Source organism: Rhineura floridana, chromosome 9, assembly GCF_030035675.1.
Source record: "Rhineura floridana isolate rRhiFlo1 chromosome 9, rRhiFlo1.hap2, whole genome shotgun sequence".
In the NCBI taxonomy this organism is placed as follows: Eukaryota; Metazoa; Chordata; class Lepidosauria; order Squamata; family Rhineuridae; genus Rhineura; species Rhineura floridana.
The window spans coordinates 40,858,385-40,880,683 of NC_084488.1; the positions used below are offsets into that span (position 1 = coordinate 40,858,385).

The 22,299-nt window shown below is 43.0% G+C and overlaps 1 protein-coding gene across 6 annotated transcripts in view; it reads left to right on the top strand.

Moving 5' to 3' along the window:
• Window positions 1–1,173: 1,173 nt before the first annotated feature.
• Window positions 1,174–22,299, top strand: part of IRF2 (interferon regulatory factor 2) — a 65,840-nt gene continuing 44,714 nt past the window's right edge. The window contains exons 1-2 of one of the 6 annotated variants that reach the window (XM_061583461.1): window positions 1,175–1,778; window positions 1,977–2,397. In XM_061583461.1, coding sequence (XP_061439445.1) covers window positions 2,395–2,397 — 3 coding nt within the window. In that variant the 5' untranslated portion in view covers window positions 1,175–1,778; window positions 1,977–2,394. Of the gene's footprint in view, window positions 1,784–1,976; window positions 2,398–18,886; window positions 18,909–22,299 lie in introns of those variants that run through there. The other 5 variants (XM_061583465.1, XM_061583463.1, XM_061583466.1 and 2 more) reach the window with 5 other exon arrangements.

Sequence of the window (22,299 nt, forward strand, 5' to 3'; positions counted from 1 at the left end):
GTTGGCAAAAATGTCAAAGGATGCAATCCTACATGTGTAGTGTGAGGAGTCACCCCAAAGGATTCAGTAGAATAGACTTTCCCAGCCTGGTGTCTTCCAGGTAGGTAGAACTCCAGCTCCCTTCAGCCCGTCAGCATGGCCAATGGTCAGGGATGATAGGAACTGTAGTCCGAAACATCTAGAGGCCACCAAGTTGGGAAAGGCTGCAGCAGAGCATTCCACTCCCCAAATCCACCCTATCACCTATGCATTGCTGCTACCAGCCCCATGTATTCCACTGCAAACCCTTCTGCACCTCCCTCACAACTTTGTTCTCTCCCAAGCTTCCACACTTTTCCTGAGAGTAGCCTAAACACTAGGATCCTGTGAGGAGAGCAAGCTTGTGGATGCATGTGGCGGAAGCATGGAAGGGCTTGCTTTATAATGTATGGCTTGGCCAAGATCCTCTGTGTCTGATAGTAAATTATGACCTGGCATGCGGGAAGTGGCCTGGTGGAAGACGGAAAAGTTACAGTGCGCATGCAGGCAATGTAGGATTGCACCCCATTTAAAAAAAAAGTTTATTTTTGCAGAAAGATTTGGGAAAACAGTTTTTACACAAGGCATGGGCCTGGATCCAAAGAAGTGTGCAACAAATTCTACACACTAGAAAGGAATATTAAAGAACAGCACACCTACTCCAAACCACATGGAAAATATATTTTCAAACAAGAGTGTGGCCTGTGTGTGTGTTTAATCTCCCAGTCCCTCAAATCATTTTAAATAACAATGTAAAAGAAAGAAAATAAAATGATACATGCAGCATTGTGCTGTATGCACTGACTTCTCAAATCCGGCTTTCAGTATTTTCCCCCAATGACAACTGGAAACTTCCCCCAGGCACCTGGTTGGCCACTGTGAGAACAGGATGCTGGACTAGATGGGCCACTGGCCTGATCCAGCAGGCTCTTCTTATGTTCTTATAAACTTGCTCTTGTTGAAATGAAACAACCTGACTCTCCAGACTCTGCAAAAGCTACTGGTGTCTGTGCTAGAAAGAAAGCCAAATCACATGATTCATGCCGCCGAGCATGACAATTTCTAGTGGTTTCTTGAGTGGGGTTCTTCCCTCCGAAACTGCATAGGCCTGCAACCCTCAAGGATCTAGCACCTCCCCAGTCTCTTCTCGCACAAGAATCTGGAAGATGCTCAGACGCCATTCCGTCCCCAGGAGACAGCATCCATCGTGGTGGACAAAAAAAGGAAAGAAGGAAGGAGGCGAAAGCCGTTGCCGTTTATAAGCTGTGGTTTTCCTTGCCGAGGAACTGAAACCTCTATTTCCGCCTCTTTCCCCCCCCCTTCCCACCCGCTCGCAGTGGGCTGAGGTCGCTGTTGCTGAAGGGAAGTGAAAATGAAATCGACTTTTCTGAGAACTGATGAAAGCGGCGAAGCCTGCCAATGAACGGCTGCGGCAAACTTCCGCACCTCTTTCTTTCGTTCCAGCTCCCAGCTCCCCCCCTCTCGCTCACTGCACAAACAGGCCTGGAAGAGGTGGAGGAGGAGGAGGAGGAGGAGAAGGAAAGGAGGGAGGGGGGATTTCCAAGATTCAGCTCCTCGCGGTTTCCTCGCCTTGTTTTGCTTTCGATCTGGACTAATCTCCGCCAAAAGCAGAGGAAGGCATAACTTTTAGTTTTGCTCCTGCGATTTATCCAGCCGCCTGTTTTCCTTTCCATTTTGCGTCTCTTGGCAACCGTGATAACCTTGAGGAATTACATAAATATCGCGAAACAAACTTATTGGTAAGGTAAAAAAAATTAATCCTTTAAAAATACGCGCTTTTTTCCCATCTACACACACGTTTGACACGCTTTGTTCCAGAAATATTAATATTGATTAAAACAAAAATAAAAGGCTGGCGCCGTTGCGGGTCATATGATTTTAAGTGCTGCTACTGGTAAGAGAATCCAGGGCTTTTAATTTCACTTTTGGATTTGCAGGGACAGGGAAGGGATCGGCTGGAAGACGCGTTTCTTTCGCTGGCTGTGGGCTCTGAAACGCGATTTATTTAGGGGGGTGCCGGATGGTGAAACATAGCATCAGCAGAAACAAAGGCGAGAAGCGATTGTGAGGGGGAGAAGGGAGCAAATAATCTGGATTTGGGAGTACAAAATAACCCACAGAATATAAGAAAGCCAAGAAACATCTCACTGAGGGATCGAAAGGATTTAACTCCCGCGAAGGTTACGAGAGAAGCTAATGGAGTTGCTGAGCTGGACACTTGTTGTTTTCGATCCCGGGATCTGTTGGCAATACGGATATTATTTCCTGCGGCTGACCAGGCTCTTCGCGGGTGTGGAAGCTAGGTGACCGAGTGGGAATATGTGAGCCCCTAATTTTGCAGTTCCTTATCTCAGAATGGTAATGTGTATGAAACCGGAGAAAGAATTGATTAGCTTTTCTCTCTCCCCCCCCCCGCCCCGGACTTTGAACCGAGCTATGGCGGGATAAGGCGTGCTCTGCTGAGTGGAGCCCCGGGCAGCTCCCCGGGCCCTGCTGTTGTCGTTTCCCATGGCTTTTCTTTCCGTTTGTGTGGAAATGAGATCGCGGAGGAGGAGAGGGGGAATCAAGGGGGAGGTAAATGCGTGTGGTTGGTACTGAAGGGCGTCGTTTTCCGTCGCTGTTTTTGCCTTTCCCTGCAGAGGCCTTGCGGCTGCCATCAAAACCTCCTCTGCCCCTCCCCGAGAACCTGTAGGAGGAAGAACCCAGCAATAAGGCGGTCTTGAGAGAAGGGGAGAAAATGTGCCACTTCCCACTAATAGCAACTGGTGTTCGGGGGGATCTGGAGGTGTCACTGTATCAACAACACCCCTCCCCCCAAAAACCCCATACACAAGCATTTATATCCCACGAAATAGGCTGTGAGTTACACAAGCCTTGCTCGGTCACTTCCTTTTCTCCTCCGCCTCAGCGGCCGGGTCAAGCCGTGACGTCTCCTCTCTGCTTGGCCAATAGGCAAGCGGCTTTACGGCAATAGAACGCGCCACTGGATACTTTTACCGCTTGCGGCGGGGGAGGAGAGAGGCGATGCTAGATACATTTTGTTCCAGGAAGCTAGGGCTGGCATGTTGTCTGGTACAACTTAGGGTGGAGGAGTTACCAGATATTCCTTGCACACCATTTTTACGCTTTTTTGCTTGGAGTTCCACTGAATAGGTTGGAACCTGACTTTCGAAATGTGCTGGTCGTTTATCGAGACCGGGGTTCTTAACCTGTGGGTTTGCGGGTTGTGTATTCGTGAACAGGGAATAAAAAAAATCATTTCCAATGCAATAAAATTGTATGAGCAACGTGGTGTTTATGTGCAAATTGGGGGGAGGGAGTCCTCAGCTTTCATCAGATCCTCAAAGGGGCCATGACCCCCAAAAAGGTTAAGAACCACTGTTGTAGATCACCATAGCAGCCCATGATGTCAATTCTTTATTGGCTCCTGTAGTACTGGTATATGCATTTGGAGAATGTACATCAAAAGAACAAGCTATAGTTACAGAGGGTGGTGATGGCACATGCACAAGATCACTCTCTCTTACTCTGGATTAATTACTATAGAGTAGCTACTACAGCACAATGTTTTGTCACTTTAACAACCTCTAGTGACATGGCAGCCACCTCTCACTGGAATTTAGCTATTAGTGGCATGTATAGAGGCAGCCATGTGCAGGAACATGCAGAACCAAGCACACAGTAAAGAGTGGGACTTTTTGAGTACTCACAGTAATGCGTATAAAGTCACACATGCTCTGCACGTTATTGTCTTTAAGTATGTCACTGGAAGCTAGAAAGCCGTGGTTGCCGCATAGCAGGCAAATATTAGAATTTAACACAAATTACAGTCTCTGCTTAGATGGAATGTAAACCTGCATTTTCCACATTTCACTGAATCTTGACACTGAATACAAAAGGGTTATTAAAGTGTGAGGGGCATGAAAGTATCTTGGGTATGCATGCTTCATGTTGCAATGTTGTGCCCTGTAGTGTTATCATTATCTTCTTTGTCTGTGAAGGTTGCTTGTTCAATGTGAAGATTAGGCTATGTAAGAAATAAGAACATTGTGGTTCTATTCTAAAGAAACTCATGCTGAAGTCCAGTTGAAATCAATTATACCATTTTGGGACCACTAAGTCCCACTCGTTTCATTGTGACTTCAGTACAACTTCTTTTCACTGAGTCAGTGTCCATCGGTGTAAGGAAGATCTGGTCTAAATGCTATTTGGAACCATGGTTTTATTAAGTTGGATTCTAAATTGTAACTAATTCTTTTCAAATGGCATTCTTTACATTCGACAGCCTGGGAATCCTAATTTGAGGAAATTATTACCCCTTTTAAAAATCTCAATTTAGTTTTCTGGGATCCCAGAGAGCCCATGGGAAAAAGACCTACTATTAACATCCACATATCCCCAGTAGCACAGTTAGTATGCAAATATAAGCATAGCCAAAGTCTTGGGACTGGTACTTTTTAACTTGTTCTTAAATGATCTGGTCTTAGGGGTGAGTAGGGAGGCAGCCTTGTTTGCTAATGACTTCAAATTATTCAGGGTGTTAAAAAAACAAAAAAGAATTGTGAGGAATTCTGAAAGGTCCTCTCCAAACTGGAAGAATGGACATTAAAATTGCAAATGTGGTTCAGCGTAAACAAGTATAAAGTGATGTGCCTTGGGGCAAAAAATCCTAACCTCACATATACACTAATGGAGTCTGAAGTGGCAGTAACTAACCAATAAAGAGATCTTGGGGTTGTGGTACATAGCTCCACAAAAATGTTAACCCAATGTGCTGCAGCTTGGGGGGGGGGCAGACAAATTCCATGTTGGAAATAATTAGGAAAGGGTTTGAAAATAAAACTGTCAACATCATAATACTTGTATGTAAACCTTTGGTGTGACCACATCTGGAATACTGTGTAGAGGTCTGATCACCTCATGTCAAAAAGGATATTGTTGAGCTAGAAAAGGGTAGCCAAAATGATAAAGGGGCTGATGTACCTCCTCTATGAGAAAAGGTTAGAATGTTTGGGACTTTTTTATTTTGAAAAAAGGCAAGTAGGGAACATGACTGAGGTTTATGAAATTATGTGTTGTATAGAGAAAGTGGATAGGGAGAAAATTTTCTCCTTTCACTTCTAAAACCTGGGGTCATCCAATGAAGTTGAATGGTAGGAGATTCAGGACAAACATTTGCTGCCACAAGATATTGGGATGGCTGCTAACTTGGATGGCTTTAAAAGGGGATTGGACAAATTCTGGAAGATAAGGCTATTAACGGCTCCTAGCCATGATGACTATATATTACCACCAGTATCAGAGTCAGTATGTCCCTGAATACTAATTGCTGGGGAACACAAGCAGGAGAGTGTTATTGCACTCTTCTCCTGCTGCAGACTTCCCAGAGGCATCTGGTTAGTCACTGTGGGAAAAGAATGCTGGACCAGATAGTTCTTTGTTCAGATCCAACAGGTCTCCTCTTGCATTCTTAAAATAAATGTGGCACTAGCAAAAAGTTCAATTAAGTACATGTACTTCATATTTTGTAGCACTGAAACCAGGAAAGGAAAGCATTTCTTGGGGCAGACAAGAAAAATAAAACTATTGTCTAGATTCAAAACCATTACTTGAGGAAGTATTGTGATCCCCCCCATCCCCTTTTAATAATGGTGCTGATTAATTCAAAGGCATATTCTACACTTGAAAGAGAAATAACTAGTTTGAATATTGGATACAGGGGTCCACAATTCTACTTGCCACATTCCACAAAGGCTAGTGTCCTCCTATGCCGCTCTGGTGAGCGTGACAGACTCCAGCTTTCCCTCTGATCTTGGAGCTGGGAACAGGGTATTTGCACTCAGTGCCTCAGAAGCACATGACAAGGACAACTCTAGCCCTCTCCTAAAGCTTGGAAGGGGGTGGGGGATCATTCCAGCAGTTGTGCTTTTCTTCTGAGGTGACCAAAGGGCCACAGAAGCATAAGCACAACTGTGATGATAATCTCTTATGCCTCTACTTGTCTTTCCTCTGCACTTGGAGCTGGAGAGGGGACTTTTCCTGAGCTTTGAGTTTTGAAAGCAGAGCACGAGGTCAGCATCAAGACTGCACACCATGGGAGAGTAATAACATTGGAAGGGCCTATAAAGCCATTAAGTCCAACCCACCAGCTCAGTGCAGGAATCCAAATTAAAACATATCTGACAAGGGGCTGTCCAGCTGCCTCTTGAACACCCCCAGTGCTGGAGAGCCCACCACCTCCCTGAGGAACTGGTTTCATTGTCGTACTGCTCTGACAATTAGGAATGGGCAAGGTCCTGGCATCTACAGATGTTCAGTTTGATTTATTTATAAAAGTATTTATATACCATCATCTCATAAAATACCAGGGTGGTGTACAGCAGTAAGTATACAATAAAACATAAACACTAGGAAAAACAGTACAGTGAGCAGTTGGCTAGCAAAAGCAGCCAAAATGTGTAGACCCCTTATCAAGCGTGTGCAGATGCTGCCAGGAGGAAAGTAATTCTTTCTGAGGATAGATCATGCAGTCACATCTCAGTTCATTTGCTACTCTCTACAGCAGTAGTGGGGAACCTGCACTCCTCAAATGTTGTTGGACTCCAACTCCCATTAGCCCCAACCAGCATGACCAATGGTCACGGATGATGGGAACTGTACTCTGCAACATGTGGAGAGCCACAGCTTGGCCACACCTGCTTTACAATGAGGGGGAACCAGAACAAGACCTTGTCATAAGCCAGACTTAGAAAACTGGGTTCATTTGTGATATTGACAAGTTGGGTGTAGATTGAAACAATGGTTGTGCTGCCTCTGCAGGGAGACTCCTTCCGTTGGGCTAAAGAAGGTATTTAGTAGGTTAGAGTTGTGGAACTCTAGTTGTCTATCTCTATGCTCCCTTAGCTTTACAGTAACTTCCTGTCAGGTGATATCACCCCATTCTTTAATTGGTTAGTTAATTTTTCCCTCCAAAACCTGCCTCAGTTGTTTCAGTCATCAGCGAAGCCAGCAGCAGGCCTAGTAGCCCCAGAGGACAACACTCCTTTCTTACCTCTCTCTCTCTCTCAGAAGTTATTCCTCTGCCAGAATTGCCTTTTCCAGAAGCTGTCTCTCTCTCAGAAGTTACCTCTCCTCTGTTGAATCTACCTCTTCAACAATTCTACAATATATCTGCCATCAGCCTTCATCATCATCATCATCACCACCCTCAGTTCACCATCCCCAGAGGGTGTATGTTTTCTCTGAAGTTTCTGTATACCTTTGTTTTTTCTGATTTGATAAAATAGTTCTGATTAAAAGAGAGAGATTGAGTTGACTGTCTGGCAAAGTGGGTTTCAGAACCACGGGCTCAGAACAGTAAAAAAGGAGTGTTTTACACTGAAGTCTTGAAAGCAAGTGAATAGCATTTAACCCTCCTGCTAAAAAATCCACTCAGCTTCTCTTACAAGTTTCTAGCCTGCTTGTCTCACAAAGTAGCTGGGCCCATTCTGAGTGATCAGGAGACTGTTTGGCTGTATGTTACTCCAAAGCAGACTGGAAACTCATATGCAGAGTTCTCCAACACCCAGAAAGCACGCGGGTATTCCAACCATGCTGAAGGCAGTAGCCCACCAGCTGTTCACAAAGCCTGATTGCTAAAAGCAAGTCCTCAGACCACCTTGTACTCAGCTCCAAACTCAAGCTCTGGGTGTGAAACACAATAGGCCTACAAGGAGCCAGCCCTGTTGTTTCCCCACATTGAGTGAGCACCAGAGCGCCACCTGTTGGACTCCAAGCATAACTGCAGTCCCGCTACCCAAAAATGGCAGCCATTTTAGAAAGTTTCTTCAAACTGCAAAACGCAGGTTTCCACAATGCCACTTCCCAATGGGGCAAACTGCAATGAAAGCAGTCAGGATAAGGCTGAAAGTGCTGCATCCCTATCAAATAAAAGAAAAATGAAACTAACTTCTAAGATGAGGGAGTCTCTAGAAGTGCAAGAGGCTCAACTCTCCATGAGGTGCAGCAGAGCCTGGGTAAAGGTGGAGAGTGACCTGGAAGTATCCAGAACAGCTGCCATCCTGGAAGACATGCAGAAAGTCAGCAAAAACCTGGCAAAGCACTGCATCGCCTGGCTTGGCCTGACACAAAACCACTACCGCATCCTAGACACACTGAATTCAGAAACAAGTCTGAGGGAGAAAAGGAATCAGAAACAGATAAACAAACAGCAACATAAACTAGTTGGTGAGGTTCAGGAGGACCTGGAGCAGCTCATCCTAGCCTCAAGGGAACTAGAAATGCAAGATGGGTCAACACCTGCATCACCTGGTGACACAGTCAAAGGGATTGAGCCTTGGAAAGCACCAAACCCTAAGGCCCTTCTTTCATCAAGAGCTTCCACAAGATCAAGCTCCAAAGCTTCTTCCAAATTTACCAGTAGTTCTGGGAAGTCAGCCATAATTGCCCTAACCCTTGCCGCAGCAGAGGCGGATGCTGAAGCTGCAGAAGCAAAAGAGTGCACAGAATTTGCCAGGAGAGAGGCTAATCTATGTGTAGCAGCTGCTCAGGGCAAGGCAAAGATGGAAAGGGAATTGGCTCTGCTTGAAGAAGAAAGGGTAGCTGCCCAGGCCAGTGCATGAGCCAAGGCCCTGAAAACAGAGAAGAAACAGATTTCCACCCTGAGAAGCTGGAACAGGCAGACTATGCTCAGTGCATATCAGGATACATATCAGACCAGACAACTTCACTGTTTTGAGTCCATAAGGTGTGAGCCCAGCCACAGCCCAGAATACGCCTGCCAGCCTGACTCCCATAGGCCTCAATACACTGAAGTTTCCTATTGGGCCCATACAGCAGATGCATGCACTGGGAGCAATCCATTGCATGAGAGAGAGCTGGAGTTCAGGAGCCATTCACAGCCATGCCTCCCCAAGATGGATGACATCCGACCTCTCCTTGATGAGGACCCCCTGCTGACGGTTCCACCAAACAGGCCCATCTCCCATGCACCCTGGGAGGCTTCACAAGTAACCAGAAACTTACATTGCCCCCCCCCGAAGGCCATCAGAGGCTATGGGATACTCCAGGGCATGCTTTCAACTACTCCAGTTTGGCTGCCCAGCTATCTAGATGGGATCTGTTATCCAGAGGGCTTACAAAATTTAGTAACAGACCAGAAGACTTCAGACCCTGGAAAGATGCGTTTCTAACCACCACCCAAGGTCTGGAGCTGTCAGCTGCTGAAGAGCTTAACCTCATGACAGCCTGGCTGAGGTCTGATTTTGCAGCTCAAGGGCGGCATATCTGGGCAGCATGCATAGGCAAACCTAAGGAAGCGCTGTGCCGAGATTGGGACAGGCTGGAGACACGCTATGGTGCACCTGCAGAGATTGAAAGTGCCCTTAGTTAATTTTTCCCTCCAAAACCTGCCTCATTTGTTTCAGTCATCAGCGAAGCCAGCAGCAGGCCTAGTAGCCCCAGAGGACAACACTCCTTTTTTACCTATTGCTCTTTCTCAGAAGTTATTTCTCTGCCAGAATTGCCTCTTCCAGAAGCTGTCTCTCTTTCAGAAGTTACCTCTCCTCTGTTGAATCTACCTCTTCAACAATTCTACAATATATCTGCCATCAGCCTTCATCATCATCATCATCACCACCCTCAGTTCACCATCCCCAGAGGGTGTATGTTTTGTTTGAAGTTTCTGTATACCTTTGTTTTTTCTGGTTTGATAAAATAATTCTGATTAAAAGAGAGAGATTGAGTTGACTGTCTGGCAAAGTGGGTTTCAGAACCACGGGCTCAGAATAATGGTTATTGTTTTAACTTGCATTAGGAAAGGCCAACTTTTTAAAAGGGGTTCATGGTACCTGCATGTAGACTCAAAAGTGAATTTTGTTGAATTTAATGGCACTTACTACCAAAGAAGTGTGCACAGGATTGCACGTATAGAGGTTCTTGATTCCAGTCACAATGAGTTTATCGACAGAAGCACTGATCCCCAAAGTCTCCAGCTATAGGACCCTCATTCCATCCAGAATGACTTTTCCTGATGGGACATGTTGTGTATTAGCCTGCTGAGCTGCAGTTTTGGAAACACAGCATCCAAACTGCATAATGCCTGTTTTGCATTACTGGCACAAGTGCTTTTAAGAGCACAGCCCAAGACGCGAATCGATGAGTATGAGTCATTTGTCTAGTGTTAAACAAGAACAATGTGTGCTCTAACATATTGTTGATGTTCTTTATAGTAACGTACTCCCAGCATCAGTGATTTTTTAAAAACAGTACCTTTTACTGTCGTACTGAATACTCATTATGAATTTTACTTTCTTTTTAAGGGCATTTATTTTTTTGCCATGCTGCCATGAATGCAGGGGAGGTACAGGGCTACCAATGCCATTCTGAGTATGTGAGCTCTGTCCAACAGGGAAACTAATAGGCTGGAGGCCAAAGAGACACTTCAGGCATGTCCAGGGTTTTGCACATGGCCACTGTGTTTAAAAACAAACAATTTTTTTAACAGCAGATCTCTATGCCATGTCACAAACTATTTTGGAAAGTCCCCTGCTTTTTAAAAGTAGTTTGCCGTATGAAGTCATCCACCCCTGTACAAGAAACGTGCATTTGAAGTCCCCCTCCAAGATGGCTGTAGAATACTATTTGTACAATTCTTTGCATACTGACCTTATTCTGTGCAAAGGAATTTCAGATTATGAAGTCAAAATAAATGATACTAATCAGAGATTCTTAGACTGTGTTCTGTGAAATCCATTCTAAGTGGTCTACAGAAAGGATGTGGAACAATCAAGAATATCTGTTCTTGGCCCTGCCCTTGATTAATTTTTTCTGATAATGGAGATCAAGGCCTTTTTAACTAAGACTGGATTATCAAAGAGGGTAACAAGTAGGGTTGCCAGGCCTGGCAACCAAGAGGTCTTCTGTATCTTTAAAAGTTGTGCAGGGGGAAGGGAGAATTCCACCTTGTGGCTTTTCTCATTACAGGGTTGCAAGAACACCTTCACTTGGCTGACTTTCTCTTCTCCTAAAGATACAGGATCAGTCTCAGGCCAGGAACCTGGCAACCCTAGTAACAAGGGCCTAGGGCCTGTAATTTACATAATAAGATGTAGGTGCAGTTTACTAATTTTCTCCAAAATAGTTCCTGAAATAGCAGTCTAGATTAGTTGTCAATGCAGTAAGGAGAGTTGTCAAGTATAAGAAATGGATAGGTGGTTGAAAATGAGATATTTGAAAAAGAAAACAAGAAGTTATTTATTTATTAATTTGGTTGTTCTATATAGACCACTTTCTATATATAAAATATCTCAAAGCAGTTTATGATTAGGAGTCAATAAACAAAAACAACAAAGAGCCAAGGGCCCCAAAACAAAACAAAATATGTACTGGTAATATAAATAACCAGCAAAAAAATATCAAAAAATCAAATGCTCAGCCTATAAAATATTAAAAGAAGCAGTACTAAAAATAATGAAGCCAATGATAGTGTGTTCAGCATAAAGACCAAAGTTGAAAATGAAGCTACACGTGACTGACTTCACAGAACTTTCCTCACAAAAACAGACACATCTGTCACAGTAGAAAGTCAAGACTATGATTATTAAAATATGAGCTATGTATGCCCTTTGATTTTTAGAAGAAGAAAAAGTTTACTAAGTGGTCCACTGAGATCCACAACGATTTTTCAAGAGTTCAGGCAGGGGGGTGGTATTTTGAGAACCACTGATAATTTATTCTACTTCCAATATGGCCTTTAAAAATAATATGATAATAATATTGTAAGGATTAGAAATGGAAAAATGGACTGCCTTCAAGTCAATCCTGACTTACGGCGACCCTACGAATAGGGTTTTCATGGTAAACCGTATTCAGAGGTGGTTTTACCATTGCCTTCCTCTGAGGCTGAGAGGCAGTGACTGGCCCAAGGTCACCCAGTGAGCTTCATGGCTGTGGGGATTCGAACCCTGGTCTCCCGGGTCATAGTCTAGCACCTTAACCACTACACCATACTGGCTCTCATTGTAAGGATTGAAGGATATGAAATAAGATGATGTGTGGAAAATGAATATAGGTGGCTTATAGAGGCTCTGGGCTCTAAAAATTTCCATGTCTTGGTCTTTGGAAGTTCTACAACATTTCTCATAATTGCAAGGACCAGAAACAAAAGCTCATTTTCAATATGCTGAATGTTTGTGTTAAATACTATATTCTGTGCATGGTTTCAGCTACGTGGACTAAGCACATGATTGTGGTTATCGGTTACAAATGTGACACATGGCCAAAGAGTATCAATCCCAGGATGTGGCTGAGAGTTCATGCAGCCACTTTGCTGAAGCCAAGCAGATCTGGGTCTGCTCAATTCTTGGATAAGAAACTGCTTGGGAGCCCCATGTATGTTGCCTTGAGTTACGTGATGGAAGAAAGGTAGGATATTAATAAAATAATAAAATAAAATAGTGTCAGTCTGATCCAATGTGTAGAATCTTGGAGTTATACTTGAAAGTCCCAAGTTCTACTGCATTTATGTGTGTTAGTTTTCAGTTGATTTCTTTCTCTTTTATGATTAATCAGTTGACATATATTTAATCAGATTGCAGCCTCTCAGTTTGAGCCTATTCTCCTTAGGCAACCATCCTTCACATTTCTTATACTAGTTTTGTCACATTATTTACCTTACTGAAAAGTTCTCACATTATCATTGCAGAGAAAGAGAGGGAAAACCAGAAAAAAGTAATGATAAGACAATAATAGATTCAGTCCTTTTCATTTTATTGATGTTACCTTAAAAAATTAAATCATTAATAGCTACATTCCGTTGCTAACAGTCATTCTAAAAAATGGGCAAATAAATTCCAATTTACCCAAGTAAAATTACTGATACGACTAATCTTTTTCTGACCTACTCTAAAGCAAATGTTAAATAGGCACTGTGGGAACAGGATGCTGGACTAGATGGGCCTTTAGCCTCGTCCTGCAGGACTCCCCTTGTGTTCTTAAGATCTGTCATATATAGCATATTCCATGCTCTGTTCAACCAAACATTTATCTGTGAGCCTTGTGCATTCACCTTGATTTAAAAAAACAAAAACAAGGATGACTAACCTTTCATTGCCCAGGGGTCTTATTCACCCTTGATCAAACTTCCAGGGGCCTCACATCAGTGGTGAGTGTGGCCACTCCTCACTCTTGCACGAGCACACATACTCAGGACACACAGCTTCCCTCTTCAGATGATCTGGGCAGATTAGCTGAGAGTTTAAGTTATTACCCCCTTCCCACTCATCAAATGATCAATCTGATGACTGAGGAGGGGGCAATTTGCACCCCTATCAGGGGGCTGAGGTGGGCAGAGCCCCAGCACTGTGTTTGCTTTGTTTTACTTTGTTTTGTCACCACCACTGATAAAATTGGCAGTTTTGGAGGGGGGAGAGAAAAATTTCCTTGGGGAGATTGGATCCAGCGTTAGCCACCCCTAGTTTTTTAAAAAATAATTTACTTCCACATTTGTATGCTTTAAGATCAGAGCATGGTGCAAGTAATTACTTAGTCTTGTTTTCTTACCCATCAGAGGGTGTTACTATCGGTTTATCTATTGGCATTTTGTATAATGAATATTGTAAGCCACCCTGTCTGCTCAAAATGCTGCATTTGTGATGAATAACAGTAAGGGGATTTAATATTATGTTCAAGGGCAACTGACCTAAAGAAAGGTGTGTGTGGCAAGTGGCACAACCTTACTAAGTGACACTGTAGCATAGCCCTACCTCCCACAAAAGTGAGGCAGTTTGTTCATGCAGAAATCTCCACAGACAAAACATGAAATGCTTTTAACAGTAGAATAAGAGGCATTCATAGAGCAGCTGCTTAGTCATGGGGAAGTCCAACTCACCTTGTCTGGCAAAATCCTCCTTGGCGGTTGCAAATGTTTGTATATGGAGTGCAAGATTGAGCTTTAAGGGCTGATATTGTAGTGTAGGGGGCTGAACATGTGGCTTTTCCCTGCTACAGGTGCAACAGTTAAGCAGTTACGTTTCCCATTGTAGTACATAGAAAAAAATCACCATTCTGCAATCTTAAGCAGCCTACTTCAGTATAGCTCTGTTGAAGACAATAGGACTGGTTCACAGTTTCTGGTTTACATCCTGAAGTTCCTTGGCAGCTTGTAAACCTAGCATCTAAATATCTTGTGTCCTGATCCTCTGAATCCTGCTGAATTAAGACAGTAGCTTGGTTCAGAAGTAATGGCAAACCCACAGTTCGGTGTTACAAGGGGGAGCCTTCAAGCAGGTCTGTGTGCTCCTCCCTCCCTCCGTAATCAGTGATTTCTTCCTTTTCCTTACATGAGACAAACCAGTTTGTCATTTCATCTAAACCAGCAACTTATGGTTTGTAGTTGTCCTGCAAACCAGGACAGATCTCAATTTGCAATCCTGGTTGGTTGGGCAAGCCCAAGTCGTAATTTGCAATTTCAAATGAAAGAGCAAACAATGATTTGTCTCAGAGCAGAAAAGGAGGAAAAGAATTGCCATGAGTGATGAGAAGAGAACATGCAATTTAGTGGCTTCTCAAAGGCTCATTCTCATAGCACTAATACATACCTTGATGTTATATCTGAACCAAGCTTGTGGCTCACAGGATGTGACATATGGTTTCTAGTTCTGACATGAGGGGGCTGTTAATGCCTTTGGACCAGTGTGTAGCATGAGCACTAAATTGACTATTTATGGACCCGGGAGCAAGGAACTGGTACAGTCCTTTTGCTGCTGCATTGCCTTAAATGACAGATGGTGTACATCTTCATATGACACATATAGCTTGATTGCACATTTCATATTCAAGCAATTATACAGGTGCATCTGCATGCCACACCATCATAACATTGGCGCTATGTTAGCCTCATGTCATGCTTGGATACATAATTCTCTTACTGCAGTTGATGCATTCCACACGTTGCTTGTGCAGTAAAATTTCAAGATGGAGCCGGTTACTACAGTAGGGCCCCGCTTTACGGCGTTCCATTTTCTGGCGTTCCACTGATGCGGCGGCTTTCAATTAGGGGAAATTCCCCCATTTTAAAGCCGCTTTTGCGGCATTTTCACGCAACGTGACCCATTATAGTCAATGGGTTCCGCTTTACGGCGATTTCCGCTTTACGGTGGGGGCCTGGCCCCTAACCCGCCATATAAGTGGGGCCCTACTGTACTGTTCCTTTGACAATCATTAGTGAACATTGTATAGTATGTGTCACTAAGTAATGGCAATGGAAAGAATCATGTTCCTCTTGTAGTATGAAAAGCAGCCACAGCTAGAGATAGGTGACTTGTGTTTCCCAGAATACTTGGATAACTGAATAGGTTTTACTGATGTTCATGGGCTGGCTGATCATTGTATTTGGGGTCAGGAAAGAATTTTCAACCATGTCAAATGGGCTCTTGCCTTTCCCTTTACTATGTGACCATGATGTAACAAGTATAAGCACTGTGGAGCTATTACCCTGGTTTTACAGGCAGATATACTGGTAGGCGAAGATGCACAACTGTGATCCAATAAAGAAATGAAGCCAGAGCTCTTAGGTACATTAATGGATTGTGCATTAGGTCAAAAGTTATATATGCAAGAACTACAAGCTTAATGGTTTATGGACTGCCGTGTAAATTTTTGAGTATCTTGAAATTAAGGGGGGGGGAGCCTTTCCCCATATATATCCTCTGGCACATATTAGTACTTCATTTTATATAAACCTAAAACCAGCAATAAAATTGCCCTAAAACAAAAACTCCTCATAAGAAGGTTTTGAAAAAGAAAAGGGATTCAATACTACAGTAACAGGTACTGCTTTTACAATATCCAAGCAATTGTAATTTCCTATCCATTTATTATGTTATTTTTTGCACTTGCAAAAAAGTATGTGTCTTCATTATCATTTGGATATGGTTCAGAATGGCCACCTTTGCAACTCAATATTACAGTGACAGAAACTGTACAAATGAGCAAAAACACACAAATGTAGAAATGCTCAACTATGAAATGTCTGTGCTTGGGAGAATTCCAGGTCCGTAAAGATGAAGAGAGGGATGGGGATGGGGAACTCCACTCTCTAAAGAGATCTTGATCTTGATTTCCATTCATCTGTCTAGGCACAGGTGATCTGAAGATGGGAATGTCTGTACCCCAAAGCCATGGGCTATCATGCTGACAACTGGAGAGATTCAAAATAGGAGAGGTTAATGATGAACAGCTAGAACAACCCCACCCAGATAATAAAACAACTCTTTAATCAGATATGATCACATACTTTTATTGCATTGAGCAAATAGCTGTTGTTTATTATTGCAAAGATCAGTTTTACAAACCAAAACTGAATATGAATAGCAAGTACATCTTGTGATTGTGAAGCTTGTAGCTCAGATCACCTGAAACCTTGTGCTCAGGCACGTTCCACAGATTACCCTCACTGAAACATGCTGTGTACTTTTTTAGATTTCTATTCAGAAATGAAAACATGCACTCTGCTCTTTATAATACCACTTATAGGGGTAAATGAAATGCTTTCTTGTTCTCAGCTTCTGTGTTTTTAAAGGAAAACACTGTGCTCGAAATATTAGTATAGTCTTCCTAATTGACGTGATATGAGCGTATTTTGTATCTGAGTAACTGTACCCAAGTACAAATTGTCTTGTGATAAACAGCTATCAGAGAAGAGCCCATATGTGATAAAAGTATCAGTCATGACTATGCCATATGAAAATATGTTTCTTTGAATCTTGAACTGGCTTGAATACTGTTCTTGCTTGTTGAAGGTGAGAGGGTCAGTATGATAATCTCTTCAAATAAATGGATGTGCTGCCAGATAAATGTCTCAAAACCACTATGTGTTTTTACAGAATTGAACCCATTTATTTTATTTCACATTGCTTTTGGTACACAAATAATGTAAGTGATACCTATTAAAAGTAACCTTTGTGGTATACATTTCAAGTATAAGTATTAATATTTAATCTTGTTGTATATGTAAGCAACACAGATTTTATTCTGTGCAGTGTTGGCTTCCAGATTTCCTCAATACCTTAGGAGTCTTCCAGCAGTCCATCATAAAGAGGAATAAATACAATCATAGATACATTTTAATAATTTGTTTATGTTAGAAAGCTGTCATTAGAGAGCTGCATTCGGCAGGTGAGCACCTCCTGCAGATTACATCTTATCAGGAGGTCTGTTTGCACAATGTAGGGATTGGGCCTTTAGTGTTGTGGCATGTACCCTTTGGAATTCCCTCCCCTTAAATGTTAGACAGGCACCATCGCTGTTGTCTGTTTGGTACCTAAGAAAAACATTCCTCTTTCAACAAGTCTTTTAAGTAAATATATTTATCCCAGTCTGCATCTGTATTGGAGTTCTGTTTTTGTTTTTTAGATATTTTAAAGATGTTTTTATTGTTTCATCACTTGTTGTTTGCCATTCTGGGCTCCTTTTGGGAAGAAGGGTAGGATATAAATTTAATAGATAATAATATCCTTCCAATCTGTGGGCTTCCAGATGTTGCTAGACTACAGTTCATCGTATCTGACCATTCACCATACTGACTGAGGAAGATAGTACTTGGAAGTCTAACAATATCTGGAGGGCCACGTTTCTCCACCCCAGAGCTTAGGCAATAAGCCACTGTTGATTTGCATTCTGCTGCTCTTCCTTAGGCCACATCTGCATTATACATTTAAAGCAGTAGCTTGCTACTTTAAACAGTCATGGCTTTCCCCAGAGAACCGTAGTTTGTCAAGGGTGCTGAGAGTTTTTAGGAGACTCCTATTCCTCTCAGAGCTACAATTCTCAGAGTTCCCTTGGAAGGAAGAGGGACTGATTGTTAAACCACTCTGGGAATTGTAGGTCTGTGAGGGGAAGAAGCATCTCCTAACATCCGTGAGCACCCTTAACAGATTGCAGTTCCCATGATTCTTTGGGAGAAGCTGTTTAAAGTGGTATGATTCTGCTTTGAATGTATAGTGCTCATGGGGCCCTTCCCTCCACCCTCATAGACTGCACTGGTCAGGCAAGAATCCACAAGAGTTGTGTTTTATTATGAGCGAACACATCCTTCTTACATGTCACTTGGAAGGCTCAAAGTTCATTAGCTAGGGGCCCAATAATGTTTGGCATTGGACTGGATTGTTTTACCTTGACTGTGCAGTAACAAAGTTTTTTCTCATGTAACATTTGGATAGAGCTGCATTTCCTGAGAAATTTAGGATTGCATCCTGCAGATTTAATATTGAGAATACTGTCACTTTTGTGAAGGCATCAAAGGCAAAAAGATTGTTTTTGTCAGCCCCATGGCTTACGACTGGGTGGAGCAGACCTCTTTATGCAGATGGGTTTAATATTTTTGTCCCATTCCTTTTTAAATGCACATTCAGTAAGGCAATGGACTGCCCCAGCTTTTCTGCAGCCATATAATTTGCTAACGAAGGTGGAGAAAAGTTCATAACCTCTCTTTTATAACACCTTGATTATGGCTTAAAATGTACAGATGACTAATAGTGACAAAATAGACATGGAAGGTAGGGTGAGTGTGTAAGGGCATGCACGCTCTTGAACATTGACTAGATTTTGAAGGGCCATCTCTTATTTCAGAACGTAATTGATTCTATCTTATTTCTCTTAACCATCTACATAGAACAGATTGGCCAACTCTTATTTCCTGCTCTGATTTTGATCTGGTCACCTCTGAACCTAAGCAGGACCTTCCTAGATGAGATGACTGCACTGCGGGAACATGGATTAGCGTAGGTGGAAAAGACTGCATACATGTGAATCTCTGAACTTCTTAAGAGGCACTTGATGGGGAAGAAAAGTTGGGGGATCTTCACCTACATGTAATTACCGATTTAGTATCTGCTTAGGGGTTTTGTTTTTTTGGGGGGTAGAATGTAAGTATTGTGTTTTGTGTGAAGGATACCCTTCCTTTTGTTCAAGTGAAAAAGGAAGTGTTAGAGAAGGACGTGGAATCAGTAGATGCGTGTAGTTCTCTTTCCTTGACAACTGCACACAGGCACCAACAATATTTATTTTATGTGCCAAGAGCTTGGTTGATGTATATGAAGGAACACAGTGCTGTTCAGCTGCTTAGCTTCTCTGTAGTGCTAATGTGAGCACCAGAGAAAGAAAACTGATCCCCTTTTAATGAGGAAATTGAACTCTGGAGGTTTGTCTGAATTAGGAAAACATGAATGTTATATATTTTATCTCTCTACACACTTTGACCTTGGGTGTAGCCGTTTCTCCCCCTGGTCTTCACCAGCTGCATCAAGTTAGATGAAGGCAACATTAGGGAAAATGTCAAAATGTGCTTCAAAGTAGCTGACTGGTGCATTTTCCATGTGTGGAACAACTGAGCTCGGAAACACCCAGCAAGGCATAAAATGTATTCAGAAGATTTAGAGGTGGCTTTTAAAGTAACTTTCTAAAGACAATTAAGGTTCGAAGTGTGCTTAAATGCCTTTGATAGCTAAGTTTGTAAATGGTGACAAATGTAGTCTAGCCTTTAAAATAAGTGTTCAGGGGGCACCCTGGCTTCCTGTTCCATTTGTTCCTAGTCACTCGGCATGTAAGTAAAATGGGATAGGCCATAATCCAGTTATTTTGCCTTCCTAGTTGCTTCTTCCTCCATCTCTGTCTTCTAGCCCGAAACAATCCCTGTCAAAAGTAGCACATAGATATGGCAAAACCAGAGAAAGTCAGCTAAATGCAGATTACTATTTGGCAGCTCAGCTGGGAGATTTATTTGTTGCATCTTACAAGATAGCAATGTTAATGAAATAATTGTACCAGGAATGAATTTGGATCCAGAGTACCTGTGTTAGCAAGGGGGTAGTAAGCCCCCTTCAGCTTACTCCCATAGTTAAACAACTGATTGTATTCTGAGCTAACATTTCCACACAACTTTCAAAGGACGTCCAACATAGAGATTTTTTCTGTAGACCAACCTAGAGGTTACCAAAGCATTTATAATAGTGCTCAGGTCATTATTTTCTAGGAGTGACTAGTAGTGGCCAGTGCCCACTGGAACTGGTAGGACAGAAAGCAGGGAGACCAGCAGTAAGTGGAGCCAGAGTCAATCACAAACAGAGCCAACCCCTAATTGGTTGTAAGGAAGATAACAGGTAGGGGCTGGCTGAAGTCAGACTAAGATTAGTTGGGCAGTGCCCCATTTGCCTTTATGGAGCAACCTCCACTGAGAGTGACCATAGCTAATGCATGAGCCTAAGCAAGTACAGTAGGGCCCCACTCATACGTCAGGTTAGGTTCCAGACCCCTACCGAAAAGGGGATCAGCTGTAGTGCGGGGGTCTGGAACCTAACCCGCTGATCGTGCCAGAAGAGGAGAAGATCAGCTGTAGCACACTACAGTTGATCTTCCCCTCCTCTGGTGCGATCAGCTGGAGCGCGGGAGTCTGATCGTGCCAGAAGACGAGAAGATCAGCTGTAGTGCACTACAACTGATCTTCCCCTCCTCTGGCGCCATCAGCAGGAGTGCAGGAGTCTGATAGCCCCCCAGGAGGAGTACAGCTGATCTTCCCCTCTGGCGAGATCAGCTGGAATGCGGGGAGCTCCAGCCCCTCCTCCAGCTGATCACCCCTCTGGCACCGTATTAGCAGAACGCCGAGAAGCGGGGCCCTACTGTAGAAGGCACTTTTGGCCATGGCCACCACCACCTGGGGAATGGAGAGCAATGTTGCTCTACAACCAGAAGGCATATCTATATATTGAGATGTATGTCTATCATTCCTCGACCAGGAAATCCATACTCTGTATTCAGTGTACAGTTAGAATAAATGTTGCAAATAACCCTAGCATCTTTTAATTGTGCACATTATTGTGAATGTAGTGGAGAGTCATAGTCAATTGTACATGCAAGGGTCAGAACTTTTTTGTATTCTTGTTCCTTAAAATACGGCTGGTGCCTCTTTACGTCCTGGAATGGCTCCAGCTTCTGAACAGATCCAAGTTCCCTGAATCCTATAATTAGAATACAGATTCATCTGAGCAATTCTGTCTGGTCACACAAGAGAATATTCTAGACTAATGAAATGAATGTGAATTTGGACAAGAAGGCTGCATCTCTCATTATGAAACAAATCTTGCTGTTTAATTTTGTAAAGTGTTTGTAAGGTGCAGCTTTTTTGAAGATTCTTCCAAACTTTTTCCCTCTGTTAAACATAAAGTTGTGCCACTAATGTGGAGGCAAGGGAAGGCGGTGGAATCTGAGGTCTGTGAGCTCCCATTTCACCTGGCTTCTTACCACACACATGATCCTTGCTTTAGGCCCAACAACTGTCCCTTGTATGTGGGGCATGTCAACTAGAGTTAGGTGTCTAAACTAAGATGTTGCCAAGGCATGATCACATGGGGAACATTAAGGACAGGGAGGAGCACGCTGGTGGGTGGGATCTTGTGACACAATAGATCTGACCCTGAAACTGAACTGAAGAGAAGAGCTAGCAAAAGACTTGTTGGATGCTGAGTTTTTTATTATATGGAAAATGGAAATGGACTGCCTTCAAGTCGATCCCGACTTATAGCAACCCTATGAATAGGGTTTTCATGGTAAGGGGTATTCAGAGGTGGTTTACCATTGCCTTCCTCTGAGGCTGAGAGGCAGTGACTGGCCCAAGGTCACCCAGTGAGCTTCATGGCTGTGTGGGGATTCGAACCCTGGTGTCCCAGGTCGTAGTTCAACACTGTAACCACTTCACCATATATGCACTACACTGGCTCTCTTTGATTATATACTGTGGCAATTAGGTTTCACAAACCTTGCATGATTGCCAGCAACTTCCACAGACTTGGTAAGGCCAGAAACAACTCATCTGACTCTGTAGTTGGGTAAAACCCATAGGGGCCCATTTAAATGGCTTATAGAAGTTTTCCTTAGGATGAAGCTTCTATGGCTGAAACAAGTGGGATTTTCCCTGCTTGGGGGTGAGAAAGAGAGAGCTTGTCTGCTTCATTTGATACATGTCTGCTAGAAGAGAACTTTTACACGCACACACAAACACGCACACACACCCCTACAGTGGAACACTGTAGTGTATAAATTGATCCTTCTATGAATAAGCTGCTGCTTCCATCCTGATAGTGGTTCCCATTATTGGGATGCTGAAAAGTTTGCTGCCACAATCGTGTGTTTTTACCAGGAAGCTGCTGCTGTATCTACTGAGGGTTCTCTTTGCACTTGGCTTTCCATAGAAATACCTTCACAGGGACA